Source organism: Adiantum capillus-veneris, chromosome 5 (genome assembly GCF_014529385.1).
Source record: "Adiantum capillus-veneris isolate H3 chromosome 5, ASM1452938v2, whole genome shotgun sequence".
NCBI classification, from domain to species: Eukaryota; Viridiplantae; Streptophyta; class Polypodiopsida; order Polypodiales; family Pteridaceae; genus Adiantum; species Adiantum capillus-veneris.
This window is the reverse complement of record NC_140935.1, coordinates 136,267,207-136,279,635: the sequence shown is the minus strand read 5'-3', so window position 1 is coordinate 136,279,635 and position 12,429 is coordinate 136,267,207. Positions and strand designations below refer to the sequence as shown.

General features: G+C 44.0%; 1 protein-coding gene across 4 annotated transcripts; it reads left to right on the top strand.

Moving 5' to 3' along the window:
* The first annotated feature begins 6,407 nt into the window (after window positions 1-6,407).
* LOC147458152 (putative protein S-acyltransferase 6) lies at window positions 6,408-11,758 on the top strand. 4 transcript variants are annotated; one of them, XM_086512886.1, is made up of 5 exons: window positions 6,408-6,623; window positions 9,352-9,534; window positions 9,877-10,173; window positions 10,361-10,507; window positions 11,110-11,758. In XM_086512886.1, exons 1-5 carry the CDS (start codon window positions 6,468-6,470, stop codon window positions 11,365-11,367), a joined length of 1,041 nt encoding a protein of 346 aa, XP_086369012.1. In that variant the 5' UTR covers window positions 6,408-6,467; the 3' UTR covers window positions 11,368-11,758. The 4 variants fall into 4 exon arrangements, with proteins under 4 accessions (XP_086369012.1, XP_086369009.1, XP_086369011.1 ...); XM_086512883.1 differs by having other exon boundaries at window positions 10,271-10,507; XM_086512885.1 differs by having other exon boundaries at window positions 6,481-6,920; window positions 10,271-10,507.
* The last annotated feature ends 671 nt before the right edge of the window (window positions 11,759-12,429 follow it).

Genomic DNA, 12,429 nt, shown 5'->3' with positions numbered 1-12,429 from the left:
TGCCATTTTCTCGAGTCAACCACTTGTAATGCTTCCTTGTAACAAGATGGTTCTCCGCAATCTGTGAGCATGACATAATTTAGAGATGGCACATAACGATCAGGTGGTTTGGAGACACACTCAGAACGTCTCACCACAACTGATTCTGCCTCTCTAGCCACTATAGGCTGTTCCTGAGCCTGACCATGCTGTCTTGATGTGCTAGCACTAGGTCCATCTTCCCTGAAGACAACTCTTCTGATATCCTCTGTCTTCTCTGGCTTAGTGTGAAACTTGGCTTCATTGAAATGCACATCATTGCTACGAATAAGCTTTCTGGACTCAGGATCCCAAAGCCGGTAACCCATCTCGCCCGATTCTCCGTAGCCAAGAAATATACACTTCTTGCTCTTTGGTTCTAACTTATTTCTGAACTCCTTAGGAATATGGCTATAAGCTTCACAACCAAAGACTCTGAGATGCTTATACGAAGGTGCCTTGCCTGTCCATAGCATCTCGGCCACTGCACTCTTATCCAGAACCCTACTAGGAGACCTGTTGATCAAATGGACTGCTGTAGCCACTGCTTCCGCCCAAAATCCATCAGGCAACTCAGCATTTGACAACATGCTTCTGACCTTCTCTTGTATGGTCCTATTCATACGTTCTGCAACCCCATTCTGTGAAGGATTATATGGTGCAGTAAGTTCCCGCTTAATCCCTTTTGCTTCACAAAAGTCTTGAAAAGCTTTGGAAACGTACTCTCCACCATTGTCAGTTCTCAAGCACTTCAGCTTCTGACCACTCTGATTCTCCACCAGCTGCAAGAATGTCTTAAAGACCTTGAGCACCTCATCCTTGTGCTTCAAGAAGTAAACCCATACTTTGCGAGAATAGTCATCTATGAATGTACAAAAGTACGTTGCTCCCCCTAGTGACAAACTAGGCATTGGTCCGCATAGATCACTGTGTACAAGAGCTAACCGTTCGTCCCTACGATTCCTCTTTGATTTGTGCGGTTCCTGTGTTTGCTTACCATAAACACAATGCTCACAAAACTCAAAATCTTGAAATGAAAAGCCAGGCAAATAACCATAATGAGAAAGTATTTCCATTCCTCTTTTTGACATATGTCCCAACCTACGATGCCACAGTGACACACTTGGCTGCTCAATCACATTAATTACATGGTTTTTAACCTCTGAAACATGTAAAGTGTACAGAGTTCCTGACTTGCTGCCATGTGCTACAGTCATCGAACCTTTGGAGATCTTCCAAGCGTTGTTCCCAAAAACTGTCACATAACCCGCATCATCCAACTTCCCTGTACTAATCAAGCTCTTTCGGATTGCTGGAACATGTCTGACATTCTTGAGCCATAAAGAAGAGCCATTCTGAAACTTCAACTGCACATCTCCCACTCCAAGTATGTCACAAACCTGCTCATTGCCAAGTCTGACATAATATTTAGTAGCCACATATGATGTAAACCACTCTTTGTGCGGAGAAACATGTAAAGATGCCCCTGAGTCGATAATTCAATCACTCATAGCATGTCCATCCTCTGCAGTCAAGAAAATAGAATCAAGATTGCTTGTAAGGAAGATGTCACCAGCTGCTATACCAGAATCACTGTCTAAACCAGATCCTATGACATTCACCTCTTCAATCTTCACTGAACTCTTCTTTTCATCTTGCTCAGAACTCTTTGTTTTTCCTTTTTCTTGTTTCCACTTCGTACAATCTCGCTTCATGTGACCCTTCTTGCCACAATGGTAGCATTCTATGTCATCCTTTGACTTCGAATCACGAGACTTACTTCGGTTTTGTGCCTTCTTACCCTTCTTCTCTTTAAACTGTTGTCTCCCTCGAACGACCAAAGCACTATTGCCTTTGCCTTTGTCAATGTTCTTCCTGTTCACTTCCTCTGTGAGCAAGCTGCCTTCTACATTGGCACTTGTAAGACCTTCTGGCGGTACAGAATCACTTAACGCTGTACGAAAAGTATCCCAACTGTCTGGCAAAGTGATTAAGAGAAACATAGCCTTCACTGAATCTGGAAAGACTATCTCCAGTGCTGTTAACTGGCTGAAAATTGTGTGAAATTCATTCAGATGATTTGACATGGCTGTCCCTTCCTTCATCTTCAAATCCACCAATTTCTTGAGCCAGTAAATCTGAGAAGCAGCACTTTGTTTCTCGTACATACCACATAGCTTTTGCCATACGCCATACGCTGTAGTCTCTTCTGCTATGTTGAAGTAAACATTTTCTGCCAGTGTTAGCATGATTGTGGAACAAGCTAACTCGTCAAGCTCTTCCCACTCATCTTCAGCCATACCTTCTGGTCTCTCCCCTTTGAGCTTCAGTGGCTTCACTTGTTTTTTCTGCACCAAAACCTGCCAAATCTGCTTCTTCCAGAATGGAAAGTTTGTGCCATCCAGCTTCTTTATGTTGTAAAGAGTCTCACTTTGAGAAGATGCCATATCTGCCAAACTGTTTACTCCTGAGAAAAATCCGGCAGAGTTTCCCCTGTAAACTGGCCTCTGTACACAGTAAACAAGCTGTAATCAACAAGCTGAACACCTCTCCTCAGGAACTGTCAGTATTTTGAAAATTTTTGACAGAGTCTCCCCTGTAAACTGAGCTCTGGGAACCAAAAGATAGCTCAAAAAACAATCATAAATAGCTGACCAGTGACAAATCTAAAAAATCTTTGTAATATACTGTCCTGTAAGCATACACTGTCTCCTCTCTGGGCGATGACAGAACCTGTATCTGTCTCAAGACTGAACCCTGAACAATGCCTCAACGGCCTGACGCATAAGATGCAATCCAGTGTCTACACAAAGTCATACATCCTAAGGGATAAAAGTCGCCGAAGAGGATGCGTGTAGAGGGGAACTCCAACAACCTAATCCACCTCACACTGGGTAACCCAGCCCCCAGTGCTTGGCTTCAAAAAACCTCACACACGACCCTCTCAGATGGCTCAGCAAACTGCCCAGAACTAGCATACATCCTATAATAGACCAATCACTGTCCTATGACCGCTGCGGCGGTCTGTCTGCTAGCGTGACTCACAACTAGCAGACACACAATCACAGTACATCAATCTGCAATACATGCCAGTGGTGTCAAGCCGTCGTATGGCCACACCTCCCCTGGAACCTGGCAAGCACAAGAAGTAACAATGCAGACTGCAATATATATATCTGATGATATATATGTGTACCTGGTCTATCGATGATGCTCTGAAGACTAATGAGTGATGTATGTCGATGCCGATATTGATGTCGGCCACCTCCTGCTTGCCAATCTACACAAGACGGATTTCTTTGCGGCTGAAATCTATCTTCTGCTGTAGTGCTCAGAACAAAATTCTGAGGGCATAAACGGCTTCGAAAGGGGGGTAAAACCACAGGTCACCTGCTGGAAACGCTCCCGGAATGCCGAGTGTGAATTTTCAAACTCCGGATCCAGAATCTGCCGGAAAAGTGCGCGCGCGCGATTGCGCAAATCCGCACTGAACCAAGGCTCTGATACCAATTGAAGTCGCGGAGCGGAGCGTGGGTCGACTCTCTCTCACACACACACAGTGAGCTTACACAGTACAGTGAGAACTGTTAGAAGGGTTATCTCCCAATTCTTTAGTATTCACAAAGTATAAGTTAGTATATACAAAGAGTTAGAGGTAAGTGAGTTAGGCGAGCGGCCAGCCATATCCGCATAAGAGGCCACTTGGGCTTTAATCCCAACAATGTTCAACTAATTTTGCCAATCCTTGATTAGGATGCCTGAATGGAAGGGCCATGAAAACATGTCTCTCCGATGCAAAATCATTAGAGTTGTGAGGAAGGGCGACAAGGATAGTAGCAGGTAGTGAATAGTGTCACACTGTGTCAATCACCAGATTAAGTTTTTTTTTTCCGTTCTATTCAATTGAATTTTTAGTTTAGAAAGTCAATTTTTAGTTTCATTCGTGAAATCTCTCTCTCTCTCTCTCTCTCTCTCTCTCTCTCTCTCTCAACTATGGGAAATGCCAACAACCAACCGTAAGTGGGCGATGGTAAGGTGACCTAAAATCAAGCCGATGATCTTTTCAATTTTGAAGATACCTTTCAAAACATTGGTCCACTCCCCATAACTTATAGAACAACATTTCCAAATCCAAGACGTGAGATGGGAGGCCATAGGCATCATGACATGAGATGGAAGCCACAAGCATCACAAGAGATTTCACACATTAAGAAAATCAAGAAATCATTGATGAATGTACCTACCAGATGGAACAAATATGGATGAAGCAGTGGAAGGAGAATAGAAAGGAAGCACAACAAAAGCAACAAGAGGCGGGCCCTGGTAATATGTCAGATGGTGTGTGCAAAACAAAACACTATGTAAATGACTACAAAAGAAATAAGCCAAAGAAAAGACAAGAAGAAGAAGTACAAGCAGGGTCCCCTTGCCTAGAGCTAAAAACCTCCACCACCATCGCCACCCACAACCAAGAAGAAATGCAAATGGAGACCCAGAACAATGGCCTTGTGCAAATATCAAAATAGTGTAGAGCCAATCATCCCAAATGCTCCCTTCACACCCCTCCTCGTCAAGGAGACAATGCACCAAAACAACATGGAAATTGACAACATTGAAAGCACAAGACTTGAAGCGCTACATGAAGCTTCAAAGAACATAATAGTCTCTCTCTTCCAAGATTTGATGTTTTGTATAGCATATGCCAAACATGTGACTATAAAGCCTAGTGATATGTGCTTAGCACTTAGGTTGGGTTCACATCAGACCGGTGGAAGACATGGCACTTTATGAGCTCTTCCAGGTGGAAAATCTCCAAAACGCTCCGCTCCCAATGTGTTTGATGGAGAAAGAAAATGTGAGACAATTTTCTTCCACCGCATGTTGTGAACACCGGGAGGCTGTGGAAGAAGAGTGGGAGGCAAGTGTGGACAAAGGGGTGGGAGGTTGCATTAATGTGATTGGTGCCAACATGGCACTTTTTGCCAAGGTGGAGGGTGGAAGAAAGAACTTCGGGGGGGGGGGGGGGGGGGGGGGGGGGGGGGGGGGGGGGGCACTCTCTATCTCACTTTTCACCGCCCTATGTGAACAACAAGGTCCACATGGAACTTTCTTGTTGGTTTGCAAGCTTTTCCAATTTCTTCCTCTGCCCCATGTGAACCCAGCCTTAGACTTAGAGTACATAGGGTAAAGGGGCCAATAACGAGCCTAGCTAGGTCCCTTTATAATGGCTTTAGTTGACCTAGCTAGGTTTAAGTGTATATAGGGTAAAGGGGCCAATAACGAGCCGGGTACCAACACAGGGACCCGCCTACCCCCAATACATAAGAAGAGGTTGGTCCAGTAGAAGAACCAGTGAGGATGGGAGTTGGGGTGGTTAGCAGCACGACTGAGCTGAAATCCCTGTCGTCCGATCTTGAGTTCAATCCTTGCTTGCGCAACGACTCTGTACACCCCCCTGCCCCGGATTGTTAATCACCCTCGTTTTTGTTACATGAAAAAAAGGTTTTGATGATGTATGTCGACTATGCGACGCCAATCGAGCTGCCCTTCGCTGTTACTCGAGTAAAGGCTCAAATTTCATTTGCACCTCTGCCGCCTCGAATATGTGCACCATGGACCATGCAATCTACTCCCCAACTTAGGTGGCCTTAACTTGGCCCCTTTATCCTAGACCTTCCACAACACATTAAATGTGATGCACATCTTAGAAGCACCTCCAATGTAGAGGGTCCTCGAACTACCCTCTAGACTTTAGAAGTCCCTCTAAATGAGGAGTGACTTGTTAGTGCAAGTCAGCTATACCTCTCCGCCTACAATCATATGTTTACTTCTTGTCCTTTTCTTTAATTTAAAAAGTTGGCCCACCCACCAACTGCTAAGGTTGGCTTATGAGACTAGTTTGAATAAAGGGTCTTCTAATTTAGACAGCCCTCCATTTTGATAGGCCTGTGTAAAGGCCATCTAAAGGTTCTGTGTAGGAGGAATGTAAGAGAAACAACACAGGAGGGGGTGTGTAATGCCATCATATACTGAAGGCGAAGAAAAGTGTCATCCGGGCCATCTAGTGCAGAAAAGTTGTCTTTGCACCCTAGAGGAGCCAAATGATCTGTCTTACTAACTCCGTAGTGAGTGGATAATCTAGCCGAATCCTTGTGAGTGTCTTCTCTGTCGTATGAGGCTCCTAGCTCAAAATGTGATGTGTCTAGGAGAAATGACAACTATCATGGTAAACCGCGCCCCCCCCCCCCCCCCCCCCCCAAAACCCCCAAACCCCCGAAAAAAAGTGTGATAGGTTGGTTATGCCATTTCCCTCTCGAAGAATAGGTCTCGAGTTCAACTCTAGTTCTCTTGGGATAGCTATAAACGACGTTAAAATTCTATATTCTCTCTTCTCTCTCTCTCTCTCTCTCTCTCTCTCTCTCTATGAGCGACACTCGCCGAATCAACAGATGCACGCAAGAGTTTACGTTACTGCGACCTGTAGTTTCGTCAGATGCCAACTAGAAAGTACCCTGCATTATGTACCCAGCAAGGCTCTGGCGCTTCCTGTGGCTGCAGGCAAGCTCACCAGGGCCGAGGATGGGTGCAATAGTGCTTGTAAACAGGTAGAGCTTCCCCACCCTCATTAAGCTGATCATGCTCGTTTTAAGTGAACTTCCACCACAGCAGTGAGCTGAGAAGAGGCTGTTTTGTGTACTTGGTACTTCCTCAGAGAGAGAGAGAGAGAGAGAGAGAGAGAGAGAGAGAGAGAGAGAGAGAGAGAGAGAGTCTGTCTGATCACTTGTTCTCTCATGAGTATGACTCGTGCAAGCATCCATACAAACCCCGTTGTCCCAGAGCGAGCCAACATTGCCAATACAACCGGCAGCAGAAGAGTTTATCAAGTTTGGAAAGGGAACAATGTAAGTCTCTAATTTTTCTTTGTTGTCATGTGGCTGTGATGTATCTCCTCCTGTTATCTCACAGACATGTAAAGCATCTTCTACTTCCCCCATCATAGCATGTTACATGCCAGTGGGCCTCGTCGACGGTTGTCCGTCAGATGTTCAAGATTATTTACCGCAATTGGCCCCATGAATATAATTATTCTGAAGAAGAAGAAAAAGAAGAGAGATTTTAACGTCGTAGAAACAATTTCAAGAGACCTCAAAGATCTACCCGACGAGTGTTGAACTCAAGACTTGATACTAAATGAACATGTGAGATTAACTGGTTGCAATTGTTTGCTCTTCTTCCTCAACAGAAGAGATGGAGAGACAATGTAAACAAATAAACTGTTGATGATAAAGCCAAGAATGCTGAATCGTGGCATTATGTGCTACTCACATAAACATCTTAATGCAAGACAAACACAAGTGACTACGTGGGTTTCCGACTATTTAGCTGAGAAAACAATTGAGAGCTCCAATAAGCATTGAAACTGCAGACAAAAAATCTAAATCCGCACTAATGTGATGATCATCGAGGAGTCTACAGTCAAATCTATGCACAAGGTAGCCATGTTGTGGCCAGAAATTGGAGGAGCCATAGATGGGAGCACCCAAAGACGAGCAACAAGGGACGAGGCTAAAACAAGTGTGTGCTGGATACGCTAATCAAAGGACAATGTCTGTTGAGGACAAGGCAAATAACATGGTCACGTCGAGATCGGAGAACCATTTTAGATGGACAAAATGGTCACAGGGAAAGAAGGGTCAGAACAATGGGTAAGTGCCACACACATCTCTACCCCTATGTAAAAGGTTCTGTAAAGTCCCAATAAGGTAGCTGGCCTCAAATCTCAAATCAGCAAGACATGAAGGAAGAGGGAGGGTCAAGGACCACTGCAATAAGGGAAGAAAGTGTCAGCAAAAGGATGAAGATCACAGAAATTAAACTGCTTTCAGGTGAAAAAGGCAGAGGCTGATGTCAAAAAAGCAGGCGTGGCTGAGGTACAAAGATGCCCCTTTCTGCTCTGCTACAATGTCAGAGTGCCCAACAAAGTGAGGAGAGAGAGACACTGCAACATAAAATTGCTATCATAAACCAATACCATGCACAAATGCTGGATACTATGGTAGTAGTAACAGTGTGAAGAGGTGGAGGCTTTGTAAGTGCGTCTGGTTGCGCAGGGGAATGCAAGACAAATGATATAGGACCGTTTGGGGTCTCCATATATTTGAGGAGATGGAAATTTCAAATAACCACATCATCACTTTGTAAAACACAAAAAACAGCCAAATATGGATACCGGACAATGAAGGTTTGAATGATGCGGTCAACTGAGACAAGGTGGCAGGTCATTGAGGATATATGTACGACAGAATGGCGGCTTGCAAGTGTTTGGATGGCCAAACTACAACCTGGGCTGCCCATGATGTGGGAAAAAGGCAACAATGAAGGCATTTGGGAGGTGAACCTCAAATACTTCGGTGGCAAATGTCCGGTGGAAGGTTATTTTATGTGGTTTAGCTGTTGGTACTTGTGCCATGTGGCATGCACATAGGCATGACAGAATGGCATTAGAGTGTTTTGCAGTCCTCCGAGGCTCGAGCACTATTTGCAGCCGTCTCTTTAAGACTTAAGTCCTCTCGGTTTGGAAGCAGAATAGGTGTGTAGAGCAAAAGCTTCGTACAGATTTGGTCACTGGGGAGGTAGTGACCAGTCTCTTGGCTACTGCAGGCTAAGGGGCCAGAGCTTAGTTTTAAGATGAGAGAATTTGACTGTGGGAGCTATGCACCTCTGCAGAAGAGAGTTGGGTCTGAATTGCTAGGGCTAGCAACCCACATAGGTCTTTCTTTTATATCAAAGCAACTGCAAGATTTAGGAGTTTGGTCCAAAAGGTTCAACCCTTAGGTGCCCTTGTGGACAAAACTCCTATTTCGTGCTGCAAAGGGGTTTAGGTGCCATTTTCAAATGTGCACAAAAGTCCGGTAGTGTACCGCATATTTTCACTTTCTAAAACATCACAGAGAATATTGAAGCACCTTTAATGCTCTTTCGCCACAAATGCTTTTTACCAATCAATATTAGTGAGTAATTTGTTTAGTACTGACAATGCGCGCATCTAACCATTATTAAATAGCTTGGGTTGCAGTGTGCACAAGCATATGGTTTCGTATACATTTTCGAACTGAGCAAGGAAGATCAGCATTCCAACAAGTTGCTCCAGACATTCTTTTTCTCCATCAAAATTTGGAAAAGAATACATGGTCCAATGGTGGCATACGGGCATGTGAATACATTAGGGCTGAAGCAAATTGGCATATGCACAAGTAGCATGCTTTTGTCTCTGTGGGTGCTTGAGTAGCTTAGAATTTTTGAACTCACAACTTTTTATGTGGTGTTTTACAGAAATTTTTATTGGGTGGAAGACTGGTTTTTGGGCCTGATGTTGCACCCTTGGTTTTGACGCTATTTCTGATCGTCGCTCCTATAGTGGTATTCTGTGTGTTCGTGGGAAGGCCTCTTATGGAAAAATTCTCACATCATGGGGGTTCTGCAATCATCGTGGTGGCGGTTGTCCACACCAGTGTTGTGAGTACCTTCACCTTTTCTACCCATAGGTATCAAGAACCCCCCTATATAACGTGTGTTCGTAGGGTACTAAAGAAACCCCTCTGTGAAAATGTTGACATGAATAAATTCGCCCCTCTTTTTGGATGAATTAAAGGATTCTTTGCAAAAATGGATTAAAAAAACCTCTCTTGTTAAAATTTTCACAAATAGAAAACCCCTCCTGCAGAACTTATATGGTATATTGACATGATCATACAGTGGACCACTTGGGTGTACTTGAAGCCAGGATGGCCTACTTTGTGAATCCTTGTGATTTCCGATCAATATATATATAAACGCAGAGATTTTTGTGTTTGTCAGGTTTTAGCTCTTCTCTTGCTCACATCGGGAAGAGACCCAGGAATAATTCCTCGCAGCAATGTGCCTCCACCTGAAGCAGAAGAGGGTGCGAGCGCGTCTGTTGATGGAAGCCACAGAGAGCAGAAGTTAAAAACAGAAGATGTTTTGATAAATGGGAAGCCGGTGAAGGTGGTACTCAAGTATTGTGAGACCTGCATGTTATATAGGCCGCCCCGATGTTTGCATTGCTCAAAGTGTAACAATTGTATAGACCGCTTTGATCATCATTGCTCGTGGGTGGGGCAGTGCATTGGAAGAGTAAGAGATTTACTTCACCGTTTTTTGTCTGACACCAACATTTCTTGGTCTGCTTTAGGCTTAATTACCGTTCATTTTGATCAATTGTCTGTCACAGCGCAATTATCCCCACTTCTTCTGGTTTCTACTCACATCGATATTGCTGACCTTCTTCATTTTCGCAATGTGTGCCCTTCGCATCAAGCAGCTGATGGATGGAGATCCCCCCCTTACTGTATGGAGAGCTCTACAAAAATCTCCTGCATCTGGAGCTCTCATGGCATATGGCTTCTTAGCTACTTGGTTCGTTGGTGGCCTGACCGCATTTCACCTATATTTGATCACTAAAAACCGAGTATTTTTCTCTCATTGGTGTGGGTGTGTGTGTGTGTGTGAGAGAGAGAGAGAGAGAGAGAGAGAGAGAGAGAGAGAGAGAGAGAGACCTCAAAGATCTATCAGACGGGGCTTGAACTCAAGATGTGCTGCGTGAGAGGGAATTAAGATAACCACACTTTAGAGAGAGAGAGAGAGAGAGAGAGAGAGAGACGAAAAAGGCGAGGGTATTCCTCTCACCCATCCCATGTCGCTTGTAACACGTGGGCGTGCGCGCGCACACCCACACCCCTGCATATGTGGTGTTGTAGGTGCCACATCCCTCAAAGATGGGGCTTGAAGGTTTAAATTAGGAGGATTGAAAGTTCATTAAGGATTGAGGGTTCTTCTCTTTAGGCTTGTAAGATGCTGGAAAACTTTTCACACCTAGGATCCTAGTAATTGAGGTTCAAAGCTCATTGCTCGCAATCACACCCTCTATAGGTTGGTTCATTAGTGTTACTCATAAATCATGTATAAGTTGTTCTTGTGAGTGTGGCATATGTATGTGCTATTAGATGCACATGCACACGAGTTCCCACACCACATCCTATGAAAGCTAATTTTGATTTTTTATTTTGTCAGACAACCTATGAAAACATTCGAGACCGCAATTCAATGCGTGGCAAGCTGTATGACCGAGGTGTATTGAGAAACATTCAAGAAATTCTTTGCTCTTCCGTTCCTCCTTCCAAAGTGAATTTTCGAGCGCAAGCTCCGGTAGAAGCCCCATGGTTTGTCAATCGCAATTTACAAGCAAGAAATGAAATAGCTGCAACAAGCTTGAGGAGTGGAAAACCTCATGGTGATATTGAGATGGTGGTGGATGTCCAAGCTAGCTAAGGGAGTGTAAGTCATAAATGGGCGCCCTAACAAATTCTTACAAGAAGGAAGCTCGGATTTGAGGATTTTATTTTACAAAAACTTAGTAGATGCCTCCCTCGTCACTGTTGAAACTGAAGAAATCATGCTCATTGCATCGATGAGGGTCATTAAAATTGCAACAAAAGCTCATGACATCTCCCTCTCTCTTCCCTCCTTGTTTTCACATACAACTTGCCTTGTTTGCAAGTAGCTATACAAGAAAGCTCCTTAATTGTGCCAAAATGGCGGTTTGTTGGGTTTGCTTAGGTCTGTTGGCCTTTAGTTGTATTACTTGGTGCTGCTATGGTTCAACCAAATGTAGCTTATTTTTGTTTGCTTATTGGCAATTTATGTGTAAAGATGTTATGTATATATATATATATATATACTTATATAAAGGGAGTTAGTCTGGGATCTCGAGTTTTTACAAAAGGCAATTCAAGCAATGGCTTGCATGTGCACAGTCTAAACCCATGTTTAGATTGGTCTTTATAATAGTATTAGGTTGGGCAGGTGCCAAAGTGTCAATTACCAAGGGATTCGCCAATGTTAGGATGTAACGTTCCAAGAGGTTGGTTGTTTCTTGTTAAGGATTCTTGATTGTGATTCAACAGGGTTTTTTGGTGCCAACATTAGGGATTGAATGATATTAGATGGGAAGTTTTCAAGGTCCCTCATTTGTGTTTGCCCATTATAGATTTGTGAACACACTTAGGATTATCAGGTCACTTTTTGCCCTCACTAGAAGGCTCTCCCCCCCCCCCCCCCCCCCCCCCCCCCCCCCCCCCCCCCCCCCCCCCACCCAGGGCACCCCACCACCTGCCCACCAACTTGTATGTATGCCTACATACCTTGGCAAGCTATGTTTTTATATAAGCACACTCAATAATGCTACTTTGTGTATTGTGTGTCCTTGAGCTTTTGTTTCTTTTTCTCCAAGTTTTGCATGCATTTATGTAATCCTACTTCTAATAATGGGTATCAATGGAGCTACTTTAAGGAAGAAAGTATACTTTTCTTTCGAGTCCTATTCCACATCTT